Below are 20526 nucleotides of genomic sequence, written 5' to 3' on the forward strand. Positions count from 1 at the left end.
AACGAAGCAGTTATGATAACTTATGGGCCTCATAATATACTTACACTGAGGCCATGGTTTATACAACTCTGCACAATAGTGTATACTATTTTAATCATATTCTACATATTTCCTGTTATTTGGATTAGTATGAAATACTACTGATGACTAATGTACCTTTTAACAAGATCTATTGTATAATCTAAATGAAGACCAGAGTAATTTAATATCCTTTGCCATGGAAACCCAGACAGTTCCACAGGACTTAATTACTGCTTTCCACTTAGAAGTGCATATAGTAAAGGAAATAGGCATTGTTAGAGTAGAGAAACATGAACCCTGCTCATATTAAACAAAGCATTAAACCAAGAGGATTAAAAATCTTTAATGCTTGGGGTATGTCTTAGGATAGCTTGATTATTCCTTAAAAATAAACTCTACTTCCTCAGAACTCTTTTTTTGCAATGAAACTGCCTCTGTTCACTGCTATTCAGGTATCTGGGTTTATCGTATTGCACCATAAATCAAAAGTGTGTGACGCATAGAGCGAGGGTTTTTACATACTTGCAAGGTGTGGCAGTATAAACAAGGACTTTGCATACCTGTGAATGATCAAACAACTTAAAAATCCATTTTTTTTCTTTGTTTAAGCAACTCACTCTAGGAGACTGAGGAAGTTCATGATGTCCTGCGGATTCACTTTGTTCCAGTAGGCCAACAGGGTATCTGAGAGATAAGAGCCATTGAGTAAGATGTTAAAGGTTAAGTAAAAATTTAAGGCTTGTTGACATCTTGTTAAATATGTATCTCAGTGCCAACTATATTTGTTTCGGTTTTCCATAAACAGACTTTTTAAACACAAAATACAGTTAAACAAAACATGTTTAATAAACATTGTGTATGAAATATATCAGACAGGCTTTGTGCGTGACAAACATCTGCCATTATACAAGCTAAATAGCATAGTACTGACCCTCTGATACAGTCTTTACAATGTGCAGGAAACACAGCAGCAGTCCTCTGACCTCATAAGGTCCAAGCCGCCCGATTGACGGCATTGTGCTCATTGTGGAGCCACGTCTCTGTAACTGAAAGAAAAACACTCTGTTTTACTACGAGTGAAAACAGATTTGAAATATTTTATTATTTTCATCTGATGATTAAATTTGCCTGAGCTATAATATGTTTTTTTTTTTTTCAGTACTCCGTTTCTGGATTTCCCCCCTAATATAGTCACATACTTCGTCTATGCATGACCTTTGAGTTAAGAGCTCCACTGAGGGTCACCTACTTACAGAACACTCTAGAGTGCATGTCTTACACTGGTGTTTGACAGATCTGATGTTTTCAACATGTGCCCAAGTTTGAGAATGAGGTTTTGTGACTTTTGTTTATCTGAAATAAACTTTTAATCTAGCCGTCTTCAATGGTTTTCAAACCAGATCTTCCTGTTCTGTTCTATTTCACAGCACGACTGTGGTTGATCTGTAGACAGTACATCAATGTAATTCACCATTGCTGTTGAAGTTGAAATTGATAAGCAGTTTTCTTACTTTCTGGATTGAAGTTAGTTAAGGAAGTGGTAGCTCAGTGGTTAAGATGTTGGCCTACTGATTAAAAGGATGTGAGTTCAAACCCAGGATCACCAAGCTGCCACTGACGGACTCTTGTGCAAGAGACTTAAATGAGATCAATATAAGTTGATATGGATGAGGGTGTCTGATAAATATAAATGACTGTTGGATGATCAGGACATGAATTCATGATCTTGCTTAATGATAGGCAAAGTTAGACAGTTGTGCTCATCAGGAACCTCACAGATTTTCTCCTTCTTCTACTACTTCTTTTTACATTCCCGGTGCCACGTTAGAACTTTCGAAGACTCACTCTAACCTCATTAATATCTGGTGTGCCAGGGTCTCCGTACATCGAGCTCCGTGAGTCTTCTTTCCTTAAATGTCCGTTTGTAACCGGCCCAGCTAGAAGACAAACACATCACAATCCATGTCATATCCCATCACTAATGTGCTCACTGGGTTTGAGAATAGGCTAAATGTAGCATATTCATATAAATAAAGTTCACATTTGAAAACCTTTTCACCTATTTTAACTCATGCAGTTCTACTCACTTGGTTCCTTTTCGATGGTACTGATACGCCGAGGGTCTAAGGTAGTCATGGACACATCGTCTCTGCACTGAGGAGGAAGTGAAACAAAGAAAATAGTTTTCATCTGAGTATTCAGATTTACATTTGAGTTTTCAGCTTGAAACCTGCCCAACACATGCAAAAAAGCAAATATGTATCTTTCCCAGCTGAATTAGATGTGAATTTAATACAAAACAGTTAAACCAAATATTGTGCACATCTTTGTTCAGACCTGAGAGGTAGCTATAAACAAAGCTGTTACAAAAACAAATAGACAATGGGTGGAGTTTTTCTGACATACCATTTACCTTTTATCTACTATTCAAGAAGATTTTCTGTTTCACAAAATCATCAAAATTCATGTAAACCAAATACATATTTTAGGAAATATAAATGTCCATGGAAATATGTCCATCGTAAAACAGCAAAATTTGGTATTGCAAAATAAATAATCTTTTTTTGGCTCGTTCAAACAAGCATTTTTTGCTCTAGCAACAGCCACAGGGTTTTTCCACAACTTCAGAAAGCACTGCATCCATGAGAACAACAACAAATTTACAGAGATTTATATTAATCATCTGATGTCCATGAATATAAAAATGAATGGCCTTTATCAAAGTGACATGCATGCTCACTTGGCTTCAGCTCAGGTGATTAAAAATGTAGTGATTGCAGAACATTCCACTTCTTTCCTTTTGAAAAGTCTTGGGTTGTTTTCAAAGTTTGCTTTGGGTCATTAACACATCTGCATTGTGAAGTGTTATCTAATGTGTTCGGCTTTAGCTGAGCAGACGAAAGAGCCACATACACTTCAGATTTCTTCATGCCACTTTTGTCAGCAGACAAACAATTGATAAATACCAGTGAACCAGTTCCACTGGAAGCCATACACACCCACGGCGTAAGATGAGGGGACATGCTTTAGATCATCAGCAGTCCTTTCCTTACTTTTCTTCCCATCATTTTGGTTGATCTTCGTCTCATCATGAAAGGTTGTTTTTCCAGAACTGTTGAGGTGGGTTTTTTTTAGCTTAAACTTCAGTCTAGTCTTCTTGTTTTTGGGACTTATCCATATTTACTTTAGTCATGGCTTTTCTTGATTGTTGACTTTGGCACAGATATAACAAACTCCTGGAAGGTGTGTTTGATCTGTTTTTTTGATCAGGCCAACTTTTTTTTATTTATCAAGGAAACAGTTATTCTGCCATTGTTTTCTGCCTTTCGGTGTTTCTATGCTCACCGCCGTGGTTGCTCATTGTAAGAATGTAGTAAATATTTGGCCACAGCGAATGTTTTGCTATGTCTCTGATGTATTTCTGTGGCTAGAGCCTAATCATGGCTTGTTTCACTGGCGGTGACAACTTCATATTGAGAGTTGACATCAACCGATTCTAAATACAAAAGCCACACATGAAATACATTCTAGATATTTTATCTATTTATTTTATCAACTGCCCGATAACATTAGGAGGTGAGACGGGGCTCAAAGGACAGGTTCACCTGATTTAGGTGTAAATGCCTCAAATAAAAACTATCTATACTACTATTTTTTTTTTTTACATTTCAACTAGATTATATATTTAACAGACAGAGAAATAACAATAACTTTCTTAGTGTCCAAATATTTATGGACTTGGCTGTATATCAGTCTATTGCATTTGAAAGCAAAATTCTATGATATACAAAATGCCTTATTACTTTTTATTTTCTCATTAAAGACACAGCTTTTGTTTTTGTTTTTTAAAGGCGTAGCTTTGACTTACAGCCTGAAACAAGAAAAACAAGTCAGCACATTCTCACTGGCCATTAACCTATAATCTGAACGATTAATCCATTGTTTATACCAACACGTTCCTTACAGTTAATATGGGATCATGTTTGCTTGTTTGTGTTTTTAATTCAAGCGCAACAGCTGCACATTAATTTATTATTGACATTATAAATTGACATTAATCGTTCCTCACATCTCTGTCAGTGCAACCCTTCTTCTGTGGCAACAACCATGATGTTCTGAATGACTGCAAGATGCGTCAGCAATGAACATCAGTGAAGAATTTTCCGTGACTATTTATACTCCTGGATGAACAGTAGAAACGTACCATGATGCCAAAGCCAGATCTTGAAGGTTGCTTGTTGGCATTCAGCTGATTCAGGTTTTGGTAGAGCAGCTCGAAGAGTGGCAGGTAGAGCACACAAATGCGGGCCTGGTGATTCTGTTTAGGGTTTAAGCAAAATAAATACACAAATAAATACAAATGGTCATAATTATATTATTTTATATCAGGTTATTAATTTAACTATTTATACATGTATGTCATTAAGCTTTTTTAAATCATTGTAAAAAAATATTTTATTTTTATTTATTTATTATTATTATTATTACTACTATTATTACTGTTATTATTATTTTCATAGTAGGTGATTATATTTTATTCTACATTCTGTATTTTAAGTCTACTGGGGTGGGATGGGTTGGTGTGGGTTCTAAAGTTGTATCGTTGCTTTTTGTTTTATATTACTGTTCCCAGAAGAAAATTCAATAAACAGTGGTTAAAAAAAAAAATTACTTTTTATAATAAAATAATTAGTAACATAGAATTCATAGTTGTTTTACTATATAAAAATGACTTAATAAAAATGAAAAATAATGTAAAAAAAAAAAAGATAATAATAAAATAATAAACACCACCACCATAATAATAATAATGCTATTAATAATAAAAATAATAATAAAACACAAACACAGGGATAACATGGAGCTCTGATCCTGAAAAGAAGCACTAACTGATGTGACACTCGCATGCAAATTAACGAAACATTATACCTAAATGTTTGCACACTTTAGACAGTCCCGTCTGTGGATCAGAGGTCAGTGATGCATGGATGCTTTTCTGTTCACACCAGCACACTTCTGTTATCTCCATAAATCCAAAAAACTTTAACTAACATTGACAAGGTAAAATTTGATGAAATTTGTCTTTTACTGTCTAAGACCATCTGGCTGTGACTCTGAAAGCTGTTTGTGTTCTGATATATAATTTAGAAGCTTGTGACTGGCAGTTTACTTTTGTGCAGTCTAATTTGAAAGCTGACATCTACAGCAGGTGAGTTAAGCTTATTGTTCGGATCGTCTAAACTAGAAAACGTGCAAGCAGAATTAATCCAACCGACAGTTCGCGTTGGCTCCGGGTTCTTTACAATTTGATGTACAGAAACACACAGAGCGAATTTTTTGCATAACAGACAGAAGTTGTTTATCAGTGTCCTGGTTAAGATTTAATTTCAAAGTCATCTGCACAAAGGCGTAAACAGGGGTTTGAGATTATATTGTCAGTGGTACAATAATACACAGCCTGAAGAGATTAATTTACATGTAAGGTACAGTTAAGGTTTAGGTACAGTTAATTCCTTTTCTAAGCCTGGCAAAGAAAGAAAGCAGTAAAAGCTGCATCAAAGGATAGGGATCAACATGTAAATATGGATGTTACAAATACCTAATAATAATAATAATAATAATAATAATTTTCCATTAAAAATGAATTACCCTGTTTTGTTTTGTTTTTGAGTCCTGCCAACATGTTCTTGGCTGCTTTCTTGCTTATTCTCAGGAAAATCATTTTTTCATTATAATTTTTTGTTATTTACATGCTTAGCATTGATTAGCTTGTAAATCTATTCTTCCACCATCATAAAAGTGTCTTCGTCCTATCCAGACTGGATGCAGTAATGTACGATATGTTGGCTTCCTGTCAAAGATTTTTGTCAAAAAGCATCATAAGAGTCACCAGGCACTTTATGAAAAGTATTTTAAAACTTTTGTAAATTGTTAGAAATCTGCTTGTACAATATAATGGTTTATCTATAATAAAGCAAGGTGTGAGAGTCGCATCATCACTGATTACGTGGCAGCTTTTATTTTTTTTTTAATTCTGTCCTGCTTTGTTTTTTCTGGCACTCCTTTGACTTGGGTTAGGGTTAGAGTTAGGATTCTGCCCTTGTCTGGTCTAGGTTTCTGCTGCCTGTAATCATGGTATTCCTCTGATTTTGAACATTTTAACATTTACTGTTATTATATTTAATATGGATTACACTGTTCTGCATTCATCTACCTGTTTCGATGAATATAGACTGTGTTTGTTGGATTCTCGCGAATTGATTATCGCTTCCAGACTACGCCCTTGAGTACTGTATATCACACCATCAATTGCACATCACAATGAGCTATGTATGTAAATATGAAAGGTGATAACATCGAAACTGACTGGGAACAGATGGCTGTGACATCTTCATATGGATCAAATGCCAAGTGCTTTAGTCAGAGTTGACTAATGAGGCTTTTATACTGAAACTGTACATATCTTAAGCCCATTTGTCATGATACTGGCTTGAGCAAGGAACAGTTGATAGTTTGATATATATAACACTTCGTTTACAGCTAAAAAATTCATACTGTGGGCTGTAAATACATTTTATACAGGGAACATCAGGACAAAGCATGTTATTTAAAGAACTACAGTTGATTTGCATTGACCAACTGTTTGTACTGAATTAAGAAACTCTAAATACAACTCCTTTATTTCCAGAAGGAAGCCGCCAGCATAAGAGTTATTACTTGCCTTGAAGGACGTGTATCTGTCATCCATGGCATGTTTAATGATCAAGTTCTTCAGAACAGCTACAGCCAGTTGCCTGATGTCCGGGTTTCCCTGCAAGCCCTCGGCCACTTCGCGCAGCAGCAGACCCACCAGGAAATGATTCCTGCAGTAGTCCTCAGTGAGGCTGTACTCCAGACTCTGATCTGCAATGTATTATTGGTTTTACTCGTATTATCAGTGTTACCAGCAGCATTAACAACCAAATTCATTTCTTAGTAACCCTTTTTACCAGTACACTTTTTGTTCCATTCTGACGGTGGATTAGAAATCGACTTTATATACATTTTTAATCAAAATTAATTCATTATTTTATTAGTCTGACATAAAATAAGTCAGGCTTTCAGTGCGAGATGTTTTTACTTCTGATAATCGTATTCAGAATTTTTTAGTGGCTCAAGATAACACATTCAAATTTTGGATGCTTATGTAAAAGCACTTGGGGCATCTCAGAGAGCAGAAATGAGTTTGATATCAGCATTTACTTTGAAGATATAAACATTTGTGTGGAAAAAAAACTAATCATTCTTGTTTTCGGAAGTTTTCTATAAAACAAATATTGCCCCTCATAGTCTAGATAAAAACAGAAGTATTTATGCAAAACTACAAATTCTTAAAGCCCTGAGTGTCTAATCTCATATGAGCCACGAAGCACTACTATGAAGTGAGACGTGATAAAGAAATTCAATGCTGAACATGGGCACATTGGCTTCTGGTAAAAAGAGTTCAGAAAAGCAACCCAATACTATAAAGCAGCACCCTTTAACTTGTTATACAAGCAATAAGCATTCCAAGCCTTGTCGGCCTACATGGTACAATTATATACAAATGAGAACAGATCTTCCCTCAGTCATCAAGACACAGACCTGAATCTGATCGTGAGTGTGAAATGTGTGTCTTTATGAAAACATGGTGTTTCTGATCATAACAAAAACACAGTTTCACACAAAATAAAAACTGAATTTTGTTTTCTTTGAAAGATGATTCGATTGTTCACCGTATTGCATTCCCCAGCTCTCTACAACAAAAAGACCATGACTTTCAGAAAGAACTTGTGTTTATGCAGCAGGATCTCTCTCTCATCTTTTTCTACTATTTCTATCTAATTCCACACTTATTTATATATTTTGTTTCTGCAGAATAGCACTAAGAGAAACCACTGATTCACACAAGGTCCTTCTGTACTTTGAAAGTAACCAATCATACAGTGCAGAGGGCACGAGGGAGATAAGAGTGTGACGAAGACAGGTGACGCCTATCTGTGAGGAAGTACTGTTATTTATGGCATTAACATACACAAATGCACTTCAAAACATTCATTTCAAAACTGTTCATTCAGGATAAAAAAAGGCATAATGAACTACTGGATTTCAGCAGAATAAAGCAGACAATAAAAAGCACAGGCCCAGGCCTGAAATGTCAGATGCAATGACAGTTAGATGTTCAAGCTTGATAATGGTTGTTGGCAGGAAAGTGGCTAGCTAGTTAGTGTGGTTATAAACGGCAGCCCGGACTTGTTTCGTATTGATGTACGCCGGCACCACCTACCTATGACGCCAAAACACTCCGCCGCGTATGAAATAAAATCTGATCATGAGCAAAAACAAACAGAAAAGAGAGAATGAAAAAAGGAGGACATCGTGCAGGGAGGGAGATGAGAGTGTGTTCAAAGTGGTAAAAGTAACACTCATGTAATGCTTGACTAGCTGTTATATAAAAACTCTTTACGATCAGATCATCTTAGTGCAGAGAAAAGAATGTAACCTGCTCTGATGTCAACCTGTTTATCTGTGAAAAGGTTTCCAAATGTATCCATGCGTCTATAAAGCATTTGATAGTTACAACCTCTATGCCTGTATTAGAAAAGTGCTTCGATGGTCAGGATTTCAAGTAAAAGTAAAAAGAGGGTTTGAGGGTTTGTTTTTTTTTCAGTGCCATGTTTTAAAGCTATTAATATAGATATTATTACTATGACCACAATGAGAAAAGGACATAATATCAATGTATCAAACTAAAGTCAAAATTGAACAGATGTAATCAAAAGCCACACAGATATTACAGAGAGTTATGTACATTTTTACATATAGATATAAAGCTATCGAGGTCAGAGTTTGTAGTTAGAGTGATCTCAGATGTGTAGTGTGTAAGTGCAGGTAAGGTAGTAGAGGGGAAGGTGAAGTACAGTAACAAACATGTAAGAGAATCGGCTACACATACCCTGGACTCTCTGTAACTTGGTACGGCCAAATGCCATTGGCAGGTTCAGGGGAATGTAGTGCTCGTGATTGCACGCTGCCATGAGGAAGTAGAACTTCATTTCTGTCAATACCTGTAAATGCAAAGAGTAGTTCGACATGGGACAGCTCCACCCCACGGCATACACCAGACATCTTCAACTTTACTCCACTAACAAATACCTGTATGACTGAATACTTTCGGTTCTTGTCATACAACATTGTTATTCATTTATCTAGCTACTTTCGTTACTGACAGTAGCATAAGGTGTTATCTTTAACTTTCTTAAATTGGCTAATGAGTTGAATGGCACTTTTAATTTCGTTGAACAGGATAAGAATCATAACGATTATTGCACAGACTGAAGGAATAAAAAGAAAACATATAATTAAAGGCATGTTTTTATGGCTTTTTTTGTCAGGTGACGAGGTGTGTGTGGGTGTATGACAGCATGTAAACTTGTATTTTTATTTTTTTTCATAAACTACACTTACTGTACATGTATGTATAGATAAAGACACCATTCTGAAAAATACGTACCACCATTAGATTGTCTAAAATGTTTTTTTCCCCTTCCCCAAACTGCACAAAAGGTCCGTTTGTGACTCTTATGACATAACAAAAGCAGATCTAAAATCTCAATGCTATAACCAAGATATGAGGCCATACTCATGAGCACATTCATTACATCCTGTGCAATATGAGGACATGCCTGACCACAGAAAACTTCGACATAATTAGCATTAATTGCACCATAACTGACATGTGAGGATCTTTAGATTACTACATTGGACTCTGGTCAAAAGACAATTCGACAAATCTTTGTTGCAGTAAAAAATATTATTTGCAGAAATATTTTTTTATGGGAAAACATGACCAAAACGTCTTTTCATGTTATTTCTGTCAGATTTTTGAAGTTCTATTGTATGAATACATGAATTTGTATTTTTATAGTTAATACCCATTTTTAGTAGAACCAGAATTTCTATCAGAATTTTATTTTACTCAAACAAGTAGTCTTTAATTTATTTACTTTTAGATAGAAATTTAACTGCTTCCTTAAAAAAGCAGATCAGGAACTCGGATTATTTTGGAAGAAAAGCTGTGTGAGAAAACTTCAAGAGCTTCATCCTGTGTACTCTTCATCAGGAAGAACATAATAGAAAACTGCTTTATTAAAATACTTTAATACATTTAATTAACGGGAGGTTTGTCAATGAAAGAATAGAAAGATTTTAATTAATAAAGGTACTTTGTCCTGAGTAATTAGGTTTCTTGTACAGTTTCAATGGTAGTACTTTGTGCATCAGTACGTTGTTGTCCGAATCACGTGTTTGATTTTTGGCACAGGTTTTACGCTGGATGTCCTTTCTGACAGTAGTAAGTTAGCAAGTATGCGAAGTATGCCTGTTACCATGTGGATTGTTTTGTTAGATACCACACAGCAATGAGGATGTATTTGTATTTGCAATTCAAATACATGCAGATAGCATCAAAAAACAGTTACTGTTTTATCTGTATTGTATAATGAACTAAACCTATTTATATATATAACACCTAAAATGTTTAAAAATAATGACACTATTACCCTATGAGTGAAAAAGGTGTGGATAAATCAGTTACTGACTGCTCAAAGACAGTTCAATAAAACTCGAAGGCACAATGAAGTTCCTTAGAGTTTTACACATGAGAAGAATCTTGTGTTAACACTTGGCAGGTTCAGCACTTTAATTATGAAAATCCACAACACTTTGCTCAAAGGCAAATGTCTCTTTACCAGAAATAATTATAATGTTAACCTTTAATTAAGCTGTTAATACATCTACAGTAAAATGTAACTCTACACTATTTCTTAAGCAATTTTTCGGTGGCATTTTGGTGATATAACTGAAGTGCATTGGGTTTATTTCCTAAAATTCACTAATAATTAGAGCTGGGCAATGAAAGATTAATTCAGATTAATGTTGTAATGTTCCAAACTAGACTGTACAATGTTTTTTTTTTATTAAAACATCTATAAATAGTATTTAAATGTTTAAACCAATACGTAGAATACACACAGCCTTCTTAACTTGATAAAGCCCTAGGGTTAGGGATAACCCTAAGCCTAACCCTAGTGTGAAGACTGCACTGCTCTTAAACACTGCACACTTAGATTAAACAAGATAAAATATCGCTTCAGAGACATGATGGAATTGGTAAAGATTTGAAAAGTTAGAAGGGCAAATGTATGTAAATTATAATGCATTAAACATGAATCTGGTAATCTACTGGTCAAAATTACGTAATTTTCAACACGACAAGAGAAGTGGTAAAACGCAGGCCAAGAAGCTTGACATTTAACTCTGATGCTCTGTTCATGAAAGTCAGGCAGCTGTGTTTACAGAATTTTGAAGCATATTCACACTTCAAAGCAAGTAAATATTTTGTTATATTTATTAGGCACAGCTACACAAAGCTATTTAACACTCTATAGCTGAGAGCTACTAGACTACTAACCTCAGTAATATAAGGTTCTGTCTGGTGCTGGGGTTAAAAAGAAGTAAATAACAGAAAATATCCATGTGAACAATAATATCGTTTACAATATAATAATTATCGCATACATTAATACAACTCAGCAGAGGAAAAGGGAAACTGGACGTTTGTATTTTGTTCGCAACTTGGATGAGTTGCAAACTGTTTAGTCAGTGTTTTAGATTTTACAAATGAATATATCTGTACATCGATTAATCTAAAGCTAATATTGTTTATACAGTATAACTCATTTAAAGGTAAGAAGTGTTGTGCTGTTCATTATTGTTTCGTAAAATGGGGAAGGAACTCAAATTTCAGAAGCACACCTCCTGGAAGTTGATTTCTCAGCAGCGGTGGCATTTCTTGTCAGAAATGTGTCAATTTAGAGCAAGCTGTAGAGCAAGAAAGGTTCACTAAGCTGTGCAGAAATAGTAACAGCGCCATCTATAGCAAATAGTACAAATAGTGTTTTTTCTTATTTCTTTAATTATTCTTTATTTAAAAGAATTTTTTGTACAATGTGCTAAAGATGGCGCTGTTAATATTTTGGCTATTGCAGTTTTAACTAACTATTTAAATAAAATGCAATTTATTTATAAATGTAAAGACAAAAAATGTAAATCATAATCAAGAATCGTTCATAAAGCTAAAAAAAAACCTAATAATTCCGCATTATTATTTTATTAAATGTAATTATTACATACAATAGGTCAGGTGTATTTAATAAAACTAAAATGTTAAGGTTCATCTACATAAAATTCCTTGTTTTATAGAAGTCTGGATTACATGACTGCCTTTTAAAGCTTAACCACTGATGACTAGTTCATGCCTGTATATAAGACTGAACAATTTATGTGGTTATGTTTTGCTTTATAGTGTTCAGACTCTGGATTAATACTACATATCCTGCATAAGTTGAGACACTGAAGCAGAGATTAAATTTAACCTAAACCCCTTTAAATAATGTTTTCCTTGTTTACCTTTTTTCCCATAGCCCTTTTAACTTCTCTATAAATTGGTGAATATAACGAAAACTCTAAAAATGTGACATCTATTTCCTTTCCTTTTTTAATAATCTGCCTTCATAACAAAATAATTGAACTCCAGATGGTTAATGTTTAGAAATGGCCTTGATCCTCTGTAATACTTCACTAGGTTTGCCTCTGTACTGATGATCCACCAGTTGATGTCTCCTACCATAGTTTTTTTCTGAAAATTGTTGTTTTAGCTTAAATCAGAAAAAAATATTTTTCATCTTTGTCATCAAAACCCCCAGCATAAATCGAGTGACTCTTCAAAACCACAGTCTGCGTGTTGATACTATCATGCAGCTTTAAAGGGTCTATGATTCTGTGGGAAGCAGTAATATACTAAACAACCCCACAATCACTAATCTTTCTTTCGAAGTACTGCTCTTACCATAAACCCAATGCATATGACTGTTCTTACCTTAGGATCTTTCTGGCTGAATCCACACATGTAGTCATTTACAAGACTAAATGCAAATCCTCTGTTCATGAAGGTCAGGCAGCGCTGTTTGGAGAGGTAAAAGCATATTCACAATTTAACCTCAAAGCAAGGAAATATATTATTGTATTTTTAATTCGCAATCACACGATAGCAGAGTCATAAATTTAGGCAAAGGGATTCAAGAGCGATTTGTTTTTTTCACTCATGATGTGTATGTTTATACCACAGATAGTGGAATTCTCTAACTGTAGGAGGAAAGGTCTAGATGAACAAATGGGCAGCAGGGTGACACTGCTGCTGCTGCTGCCTCTAAAGCTGTGGTCTGTAGTGTTGTCAGTTGCTATGTACTTTGACATTTAGACTTGTGTCAAAATGATTTGAACCAGAGGTTTGTTTGTTTCTTTTGACAAAGTCCAAGATGGTAGAAAATTTTTAAGTCTTTTAAGCCAAAAATGTACTTCCAAATTAGGCCCAAATTAGAGCCAAAGCTAGCGCTAGTGCGCTTGAAGCACTCGGCCCAAGTTTGGTCAAAATATTCCTTAAATCTTTTACAATCAATGTGCCACATTTTACAGCTTTTTACCAGACGGTTCTATGGGACACCATAGACAACTTCTTTCCAGAAGAAGAAGAAGATAAGGTAGAATAACAATAGGGTACTGATACACCTTTGGTGCTTGGCCCCATAAATAATAATCAAATAATATTAGAATAATACATTTTTATCTGTGCTGAGTGGCCAGTGTTGAAAAATCCACCTTCTAGCTGTCTCATACTTTGAAATATTTGAAGATGAAGTGTGTGATAGTGGGAATGTCAAAAGTTTAATACTCCATATCACAAATGTCTTTTCATCCAGATAGAAACAGATAATACTTTGACAATTCTACTAATAGTACAATAAAAAAGGTCACAAATATTTGTTTTCAAAAAATAATTGAGAAAAAAATATATTGCTCAAGACACATAACACATATTGACTAGAAAGAAATTTTTACATTATTATTGATTAGGTTCAAGTGGACAAAAAGTGCACAAATTCTTGAAAAAACAAAATGCTTTTTCTAACATGATGGTGCTATCTACTGCTAACCACCCTCTCTCCATGGCTGTGTGTCTGCGTGTTGGTTATATGCCCGGGTAAGTACATGCAGATACCTTAATGAAGTTGGCCAGGCTGATGTTGACGCAACGAGCCTCTTCAGGGATCTCCACATAGCGTATGGTGATGTGAGGCATGATGGAGAGCAGCAGAGACTGCAGTGCTTGCTGGAACGAATCTGGAAACCTCTGCGCTCTAGGCATCTGTGAGAGGAACCAGAAGCCAAAAAAAATAGAACTTGCACCTATTTTAGTGTGTCCATTGTGGAAAATTTTACAAGAAAAGCTGCTTGTGAGCAGAGATTGCTACTCAAGGCTAAGCATCAGCTTAGGCAGACCTTGGTAAGGTTATCTTGATCCTGGATAATGTAGCCAATGATTGACAATGTTTTTCTTGCTTTGTTTTTTGAGTTTGATTATAAATCCTGTTGCACACCAGCGCAGATAAATTGTGAACCTTTTTATCCTTGCCTGTGCCTAGCAGTGTGCTATTTTCTCCAAACTTCTACAACACCATATTCAGCATTGAATTTCTTTGTCATGTCACAATACACAGTAGAATGAGTAATGGCTCACATAAAAGTACACACTCAGGACTTTAAGATATCATTTTTTCATAAGTATTTCTATTTTTATCTAGCCTACTCAGGTAACAAAATTATAGAAAAGCAAAAAAAAAAAAAAGACAAAAAACTAAAAAAAATTGTTCGTTTTTTCTAACTTTAAAGTTTCTATCTTTAAAGTAAATGTTTATATCAAACTATGTGAGGTGCTTGTTCATAAGCATCTAAAATATGAAGGGCTTAATCTTTAACCACTGAAGTTCTGTGTAAGAAAATTTGGATCTGTGTTTTCCCCAACAGAGATAAAAATCATCTCTCACACTGAAAGCCAACACTGTCCAGACTTATTTTATATCAGACTTGCAGCCATAAAATAATGAATCTGATTATACTGGTTAAAAATGTTCAATAAGTTGTCTTCAGTTCCGCCTGCAGGATGGAACTGGCTCTTTAATGGAAGATCTACTTTAACTTTATTGGAAGATCATGAAGTGATCTTATAGAAAATAAGAGCTAAGACATGTCAAGTACTTTTTAAATGTAACGTTTAGCCATTTATACTGTACAGTATATCCAAATAAAATACCAAATGGCTGAGGAAGCTCTTTAAATCCATGTAAAAACACCAGAATCATTGAATATGCATTTTGTAAACACTTCCATGTTTTCGTACCACCTCTAATAGCTGTCTACTCATAACTAACAGAATAATTTAATTCGTTTTAATGTCAAGGTTACATAACCTTTTTGTGATTTTGCATTACTCCAAAAAGCACAGTGAAGCTCCAAAAGCACACAATGCTCAGATGCACACGTACACAGACATGTGGAATGCCAACTTAATGGATTGCAAACTTAATGACTCATGGGTGTAGTATTTCAGTCTGAGACCTATATATCTCTAACTTCATCTCTCCTAGATTTATGGATGTGTTACTACACGCCATGATCTTCTTTTTTTTTTTTTCAAATAGCATTATATTTGTCTCCTTCTTCATGCTGTACAAATTCTATAATAGATTTAGAAGAGAGTGTGAGCTGGAAATGAGGTGAAAAAGAACAAACCTTCATTCTGCTGCCTTCAAAGAGGTAATGTGCCATTGACTTGGCCATCGCTTCAAAGAAGAACCATGAGTACTGAAATATAAGACAAATAAACACATGTTCACTGAAGACAATTAAGTAAAGGAACTGAATTCTTCACAACAATTTGTGACTGATGCTATCTCTGCTTGTGCTAAATTATGTTTTGAGGCTGGCTGGCTGTCTGGCTTGTGAAGAAAATTCAAATGTTGTAAAGAGAAAAAGCCCAAATATGTCTAGCTGTTCGAAGAAAGTATTGCAGGTTTCACTCATTTATTGATTCATCTTCAATAATCTGGTCAGGGTTGGTGGATCCAGAGCCTATTCTGTATGGAATAAAATCACTGTCAAAAATAATCGTACAGAATTCAGAACATCTGTGTGTAATTTTAATTTACTTGTGCGTAATTTAAAAGTATTGTATGTAATTCTGTGTTTTGTCCGAGTTGGATTCCAAAATCTACGACCACGACAGTTTACAGACACAGCGCTAGTTTTTACAACACCTCTGTTACACACACGGCATGAGAAATTACACCCACGAATGTAGTGTGTGCGATGGACTGGCGACCTGTCTAGGGTGTACCCCTGCCTTTCACCCTATGTGTGCTGGGATAGGCTCCAGCAGACCCCCGTGACCCTAGAAGTCCTAGGAATAAGCGGGTATAGACAATGAATGAATGAATGAATGAATGTAGTGTGTTAAACCACTGTCAAAAATACGTCATCAAGGCCACATGCACAGGCATTACTATCCGATGGAAGATGAATTGATTTTTTAATTAATTGCAAAAACACAAATACAATAATATTTCTGCAATAAACTAAACAGTATTCTTCCAGTTTTACATTTTAACAATCTTACAGATTTACAGTAGGTCCAAAATTCCTTTTGAAAAACAGAAAACAATGGCTTTGTTTTAAGGCACTTACATTTATGAATATAAAATTTGCCCAAAATGAAAATAATATTTAGTACAAATTAAGTATGTACATCTTCCATTAATAAACCAAAAATTATATCATGTTTAGAAAATGGAGGAGAACGCTTGATTGAAACTTTAAGCCACTCAAATGTCTCAGACCTAAAGGCTCTACTGAATGAACAGTCAAAGAATAAATGTACAGTCGTTTCAATATCAACATCACAAAAGGTACAATTATTGTGATCTATATTAAATCTATATCTAAGAAACTCTAAAGATATAGATATCATTACAAATTTTAAAGTGTTGGCTTTGGGGGGTATGGGAAAGGAGATGATTCTTTCCAAATCAAGTCGAAATAATGTGACTCACATTTTCCCCAAGAGCTCTATTTTTAAATTAGAGCTCTTGGGGAAAATGTGAGTCACATTATTTCGACTTGATTTGGAAATTTATCTTGGGTCAATAAAGTTCTTATTACTTTATTTGTCAGGCTACACCTAATAAAATCTTGCCCATTTATTTTAAAAGAAGGTAAATGAAGATCTTCAGTTACATTGGGTACTGTATTACTGACCAACAGTACAAAGGCCTTTAGAATACAGTTCAATACCCTGTTATATTGTTTGTAATCACAATGAATATTAGATTTTCTACAAAAAGTACTGTGATCCCTGAGAGCTAATCCTACCTACTATATTTAAACTATCTTTGTAATAGAGGCGCCAGTGGTTTACGTGCTTCGTGGAATCGATTCATCTTCCATCGTAGATTTTGGAGTTGAACTCTAACTAACACACAAAATTTCGTATCTGTAAACTGTCGTGGTCGTAGATTTTGGAATCCAACTTGGACAAAACACAGAATTACATACAATACTTTTAAATTACGCACAAGTAAATTAAAATTACACACAAATGTTCTGAATTACGTACGATTATTTTTGACAGTGATTTTATTCCATAATTCTGGGAAAACTGGGTGCAAGGCACACTCTGAATAACAAACTAGTTTTTTGCACACACACACACACACACACACACAAATATATATATTCATACTCCTAGGGGCTATTTACCATCACCAAGCCATCTACTGACATTATTTGGAAGTGTAAGAAAACCAGAGAACCCAGAGAAATAATAATAATAATAATAATAATAATAATAATAATAATAATAATAATAATAATAATAATCTTCTTCTTTCAGCTTTTCCCTTCAGGGGTGGCCACAGCGAATCATCTCTCTCCACCTATCCCCATCGTCTGCATCCTCCACACTTGCACCCACTAGCTTCATATCCTCATTTATAACATCCATATTCCTCCTCTTTGGCCTTCCTCTTTGCCTCCTGCCTGGCAGCTCCATGTCCAACATTCTCCTACCAATATACTCACTCTCCCTCCTCTAAACATGTCCAAACCATCTTAATCTGGCCTCCCTAACTTTTCAGTCCCAAGCCCGGATAAATAGAGAGGGTTGCGTCAGGAAAGCCATCCGGCGCAAAACATTGCCAAATTTAATCATGCAAATCATCAAAAAAAATAAATAAATAAATAAAATTAGTTTTTTGTTTACTTCTCTATGTTTCCATACTTTTGTAAAGCTGCTTTGAGACAATGTCTATTGTTAAAAGCACTATACAAATAAATTAAACTGAAAATTTAATTTAATTTAATAATAATAATGATAATACTAATACTAATACTACTACTACTAATAATAATAATAATAAAATAATAATAATAATACCTTCAATAGCTTGTTACAGGTGTTGAAGTCTGCAGTCTGCTTCAGAATTGCAGTCACAGTTGTGGCTAAAACTTCATGTGTGGTCACATGAGAGTTTCCTGATGCAGCATTGTTTGTGAGAAATACATACTACGGACAGAAGAGACATTTTTTAAATAAATCCTATTAGTTTAAACCGTTACAATAATGCCAAATATTAACCACTTCAATAAATTAAACATATTATGTTACAGATATCAATAATATATCAATCATCATATCCTCCAAAGTGAATAATAAAGAACAACATTAAATAAAGGATAAGGGAATCATTAACCAGAGAGACAATAATAAATATACTTACCTTAAGAAAAGAGCGCAGGTAATGCTCCAGGCCTTCTTCATGACACTGGGACACAATGTGAATGATCACACTGTGGGAAACATTGCTAGTTATTACCATCCTCAGACTATATACTGTACCATGTATAAATGAGACATTTGTATTAATGAATGGGTGTCAGTTGTGAGCACCATTAATGCACAATTACTAGATCGGAGCAATGAGTTTACCGTGTGGCGTTGACGGCAATATCTTGAGGCTCTTTGCTTGCCATAGTGAGGACCTTGAAGAGCTGCACTAGCACGGTGGGCAAGAATTTAATGATGACCTGAGTCTCCACAGCATGCAGGCACTGCGACAAGATGAGAAGAAGGAGACATTGTTTTTTAAGATCAATATGTTCTCTTGGACATTCCACTTGCTTCATTTATTCTAACGTATAGTTGAGGCAAAGGTTTGTACACCCTAAATACAAAGAGATTTCATTTACACTAATGAGACTTTTAAGGTGTACACAAATGTGCATCATAGCAATCATTGCACGTTGTGACTATAATAAGTGATCTAAAATACCAGCTAGTCCCTGTGAATTAATTGTTACCATAGAAACAATGTGTAAGAATGTGCACCTTTTATTTGAGACATATTAATTACTTTCCTGTGGCAGAAAACTTGCTGAGTATTGCATTAAGCACTGACACCCTTAATGTAACAATGCTTATACAGAAAGCATCACTATATTATCAATGTAGACATTTTTTATTCTTTTGAAAATAACAAGAAGGTTTATCTTTTTTTATACAGTATATTATTTATTATTACCCTTATGTAATATGTAATATTTGGAGCTTGTGCCATACAAGGTCCCTGTAGAAGTTGTTACTATAATAATAATAATAATAATAATAATAATAATAATAAATAATAATTATTATTATTATTATTTCTTCTTCCATGAGGGAATAATCATTTAAAAATTAAAAAAGTAAATTATGTTATAGTATGTGGAGATATCAGAACTTTTTGACCAATCAGAAAGAGTAATTTAACTTTACTGCATATATACTTTTCTAACCAGCACGATACCCTCATAGCAGCTCTTCAATACTTAAATACACTGTAAAATAGCAGTCTTCTGGTCTGTGCACAACTTCATTCACATTTTTAGAAGTTTTATTTACATCTTATGCTACCTACTATCTCTATTGTAAACAAACCAGTAGCACTGAGCAAGTAGCTACTAAGGTCCACTGCACATTCATGCTAATAAACATGACCTTTATTTCAGCTTATCTCCTGTTTGTATCTGCATTTGCATCCATTTAGAACACATTTAATCCAAATAATGCATTCATAATCAAACATCTCCCTACTTTGGTGCTGGTTCAGTGAATATCCTCACCTTTAAGTATTTGATGAGCTCGGTCAGGTTCCCATCTGATGTAGAACTCCTCAGCTGACAATACTGGAAGAAATTGTGAAGGTGCAAATCCTAGACAAGGCCAAACACAAATATTCAGTATTTACAACTTTTTAACAGGCAGAAGTGATCAAAAGTTTGACACTCACTAAAGCTCACCTGAGTGTAAATTGTTGATGCTGCATAGGCCTTCACTTTAAACAGGGGCTTAGCATTCTCCACCCATTTGATGTCTGGTGACTTGTGACAAAAATTAAAGAATGGATTAGTAACTGATCCAAAATTCAACAGAATTTATCAGGAGTCGAATTAATGAGTTACCTGGTCACATTTATGAAACATTTCACAGTCATTTGT

The 20526-nt window shown here is 34.7% G+C and overlaps 1 protein-coding gene across 2 annotated transcripts in view; it reads right to left on the bottom strand.

The window, feature by feature from the left end:
• dock11 (dedicator of cytokinesis 11) overlaps positions 1 to 20526 on the bottom strand; it is a 68693-nt gene that overhangs the window by 21373 nt on the left and 26794 nt on the right. Inside the window, exons 22-37 of one of the 2 annotated variants that reach the window (XM_058394703.1) lie at positions 20329 to 20409; positions 20152 to 20241; positions 18980 to 19101; positions 18771 to 18840; positions 18428 to 18556; positions 15730 to 15801; positions 14159 to 14305; positions 12980 to 13063; positions 8996 to 9107; positions 8327 to 8365; positions 6743 to 6924; positions 4226 to 4339; positions 2109 to 2175; positions 1873 to 1958; positions 953 to 1067; positions 639 to 705 (exon numbers count right to left, since the gene is read on the bottom strand). In XM_058394703.1, the coding sequence (XP_058250686.1) occupies positions 639 to 705; positions 953 to 1067; positions 1873 to 1958; positions 2109 to 2175; positions 4226 to 4339; positions 6743 to 6924; positions 8327 to 8365; positions 8996 to 9107; positions 12980 to 13063; positions 14159 to 14305; positions 15730 to 15801; positions 18428 to 18556; positions 18771 to 18840; positions 18980 to 19101; positions 20152 to 20241; positions 20329 to 20409 (1577 nt within the window). The remainder of the gene's footprint in view (positions 1 to 638; positions 706 to 952; positions 1068 to 1872; positions 1959 to 2108; positions 2176 to 4225; positions 4340 to 6742; positions 6925 to 8326; positions 8366 to 8995; positions 9108 to 12979; positions 13064 to 14158; positions 14306 to 15729; positions 15802 to 18427; positions 18557 to 18770; positions 18841 to 18979; positions 19102 to 20151; positions 20242 to 20328; positions 20410 to 20526) is intronic. The other variant, XM_058394704.1, reaches the window with a different exon arrangement.

This window comes from Hemibagrus wyckioides, linkage group LG07 (assembly GCF_019097595.1).
Source record: "Hemibagrus wyckioides isolate EC202008001 linkage group LG07, SWU_Hwy_1.0, whole genome shotgun sequence".
Lineage (NCBI taxonomy): Eukaryota > Metazoa > Chordata > Actinopteri > Siluriformes > Bagridae > Hemibagrus > Hemibagrus wyckioides.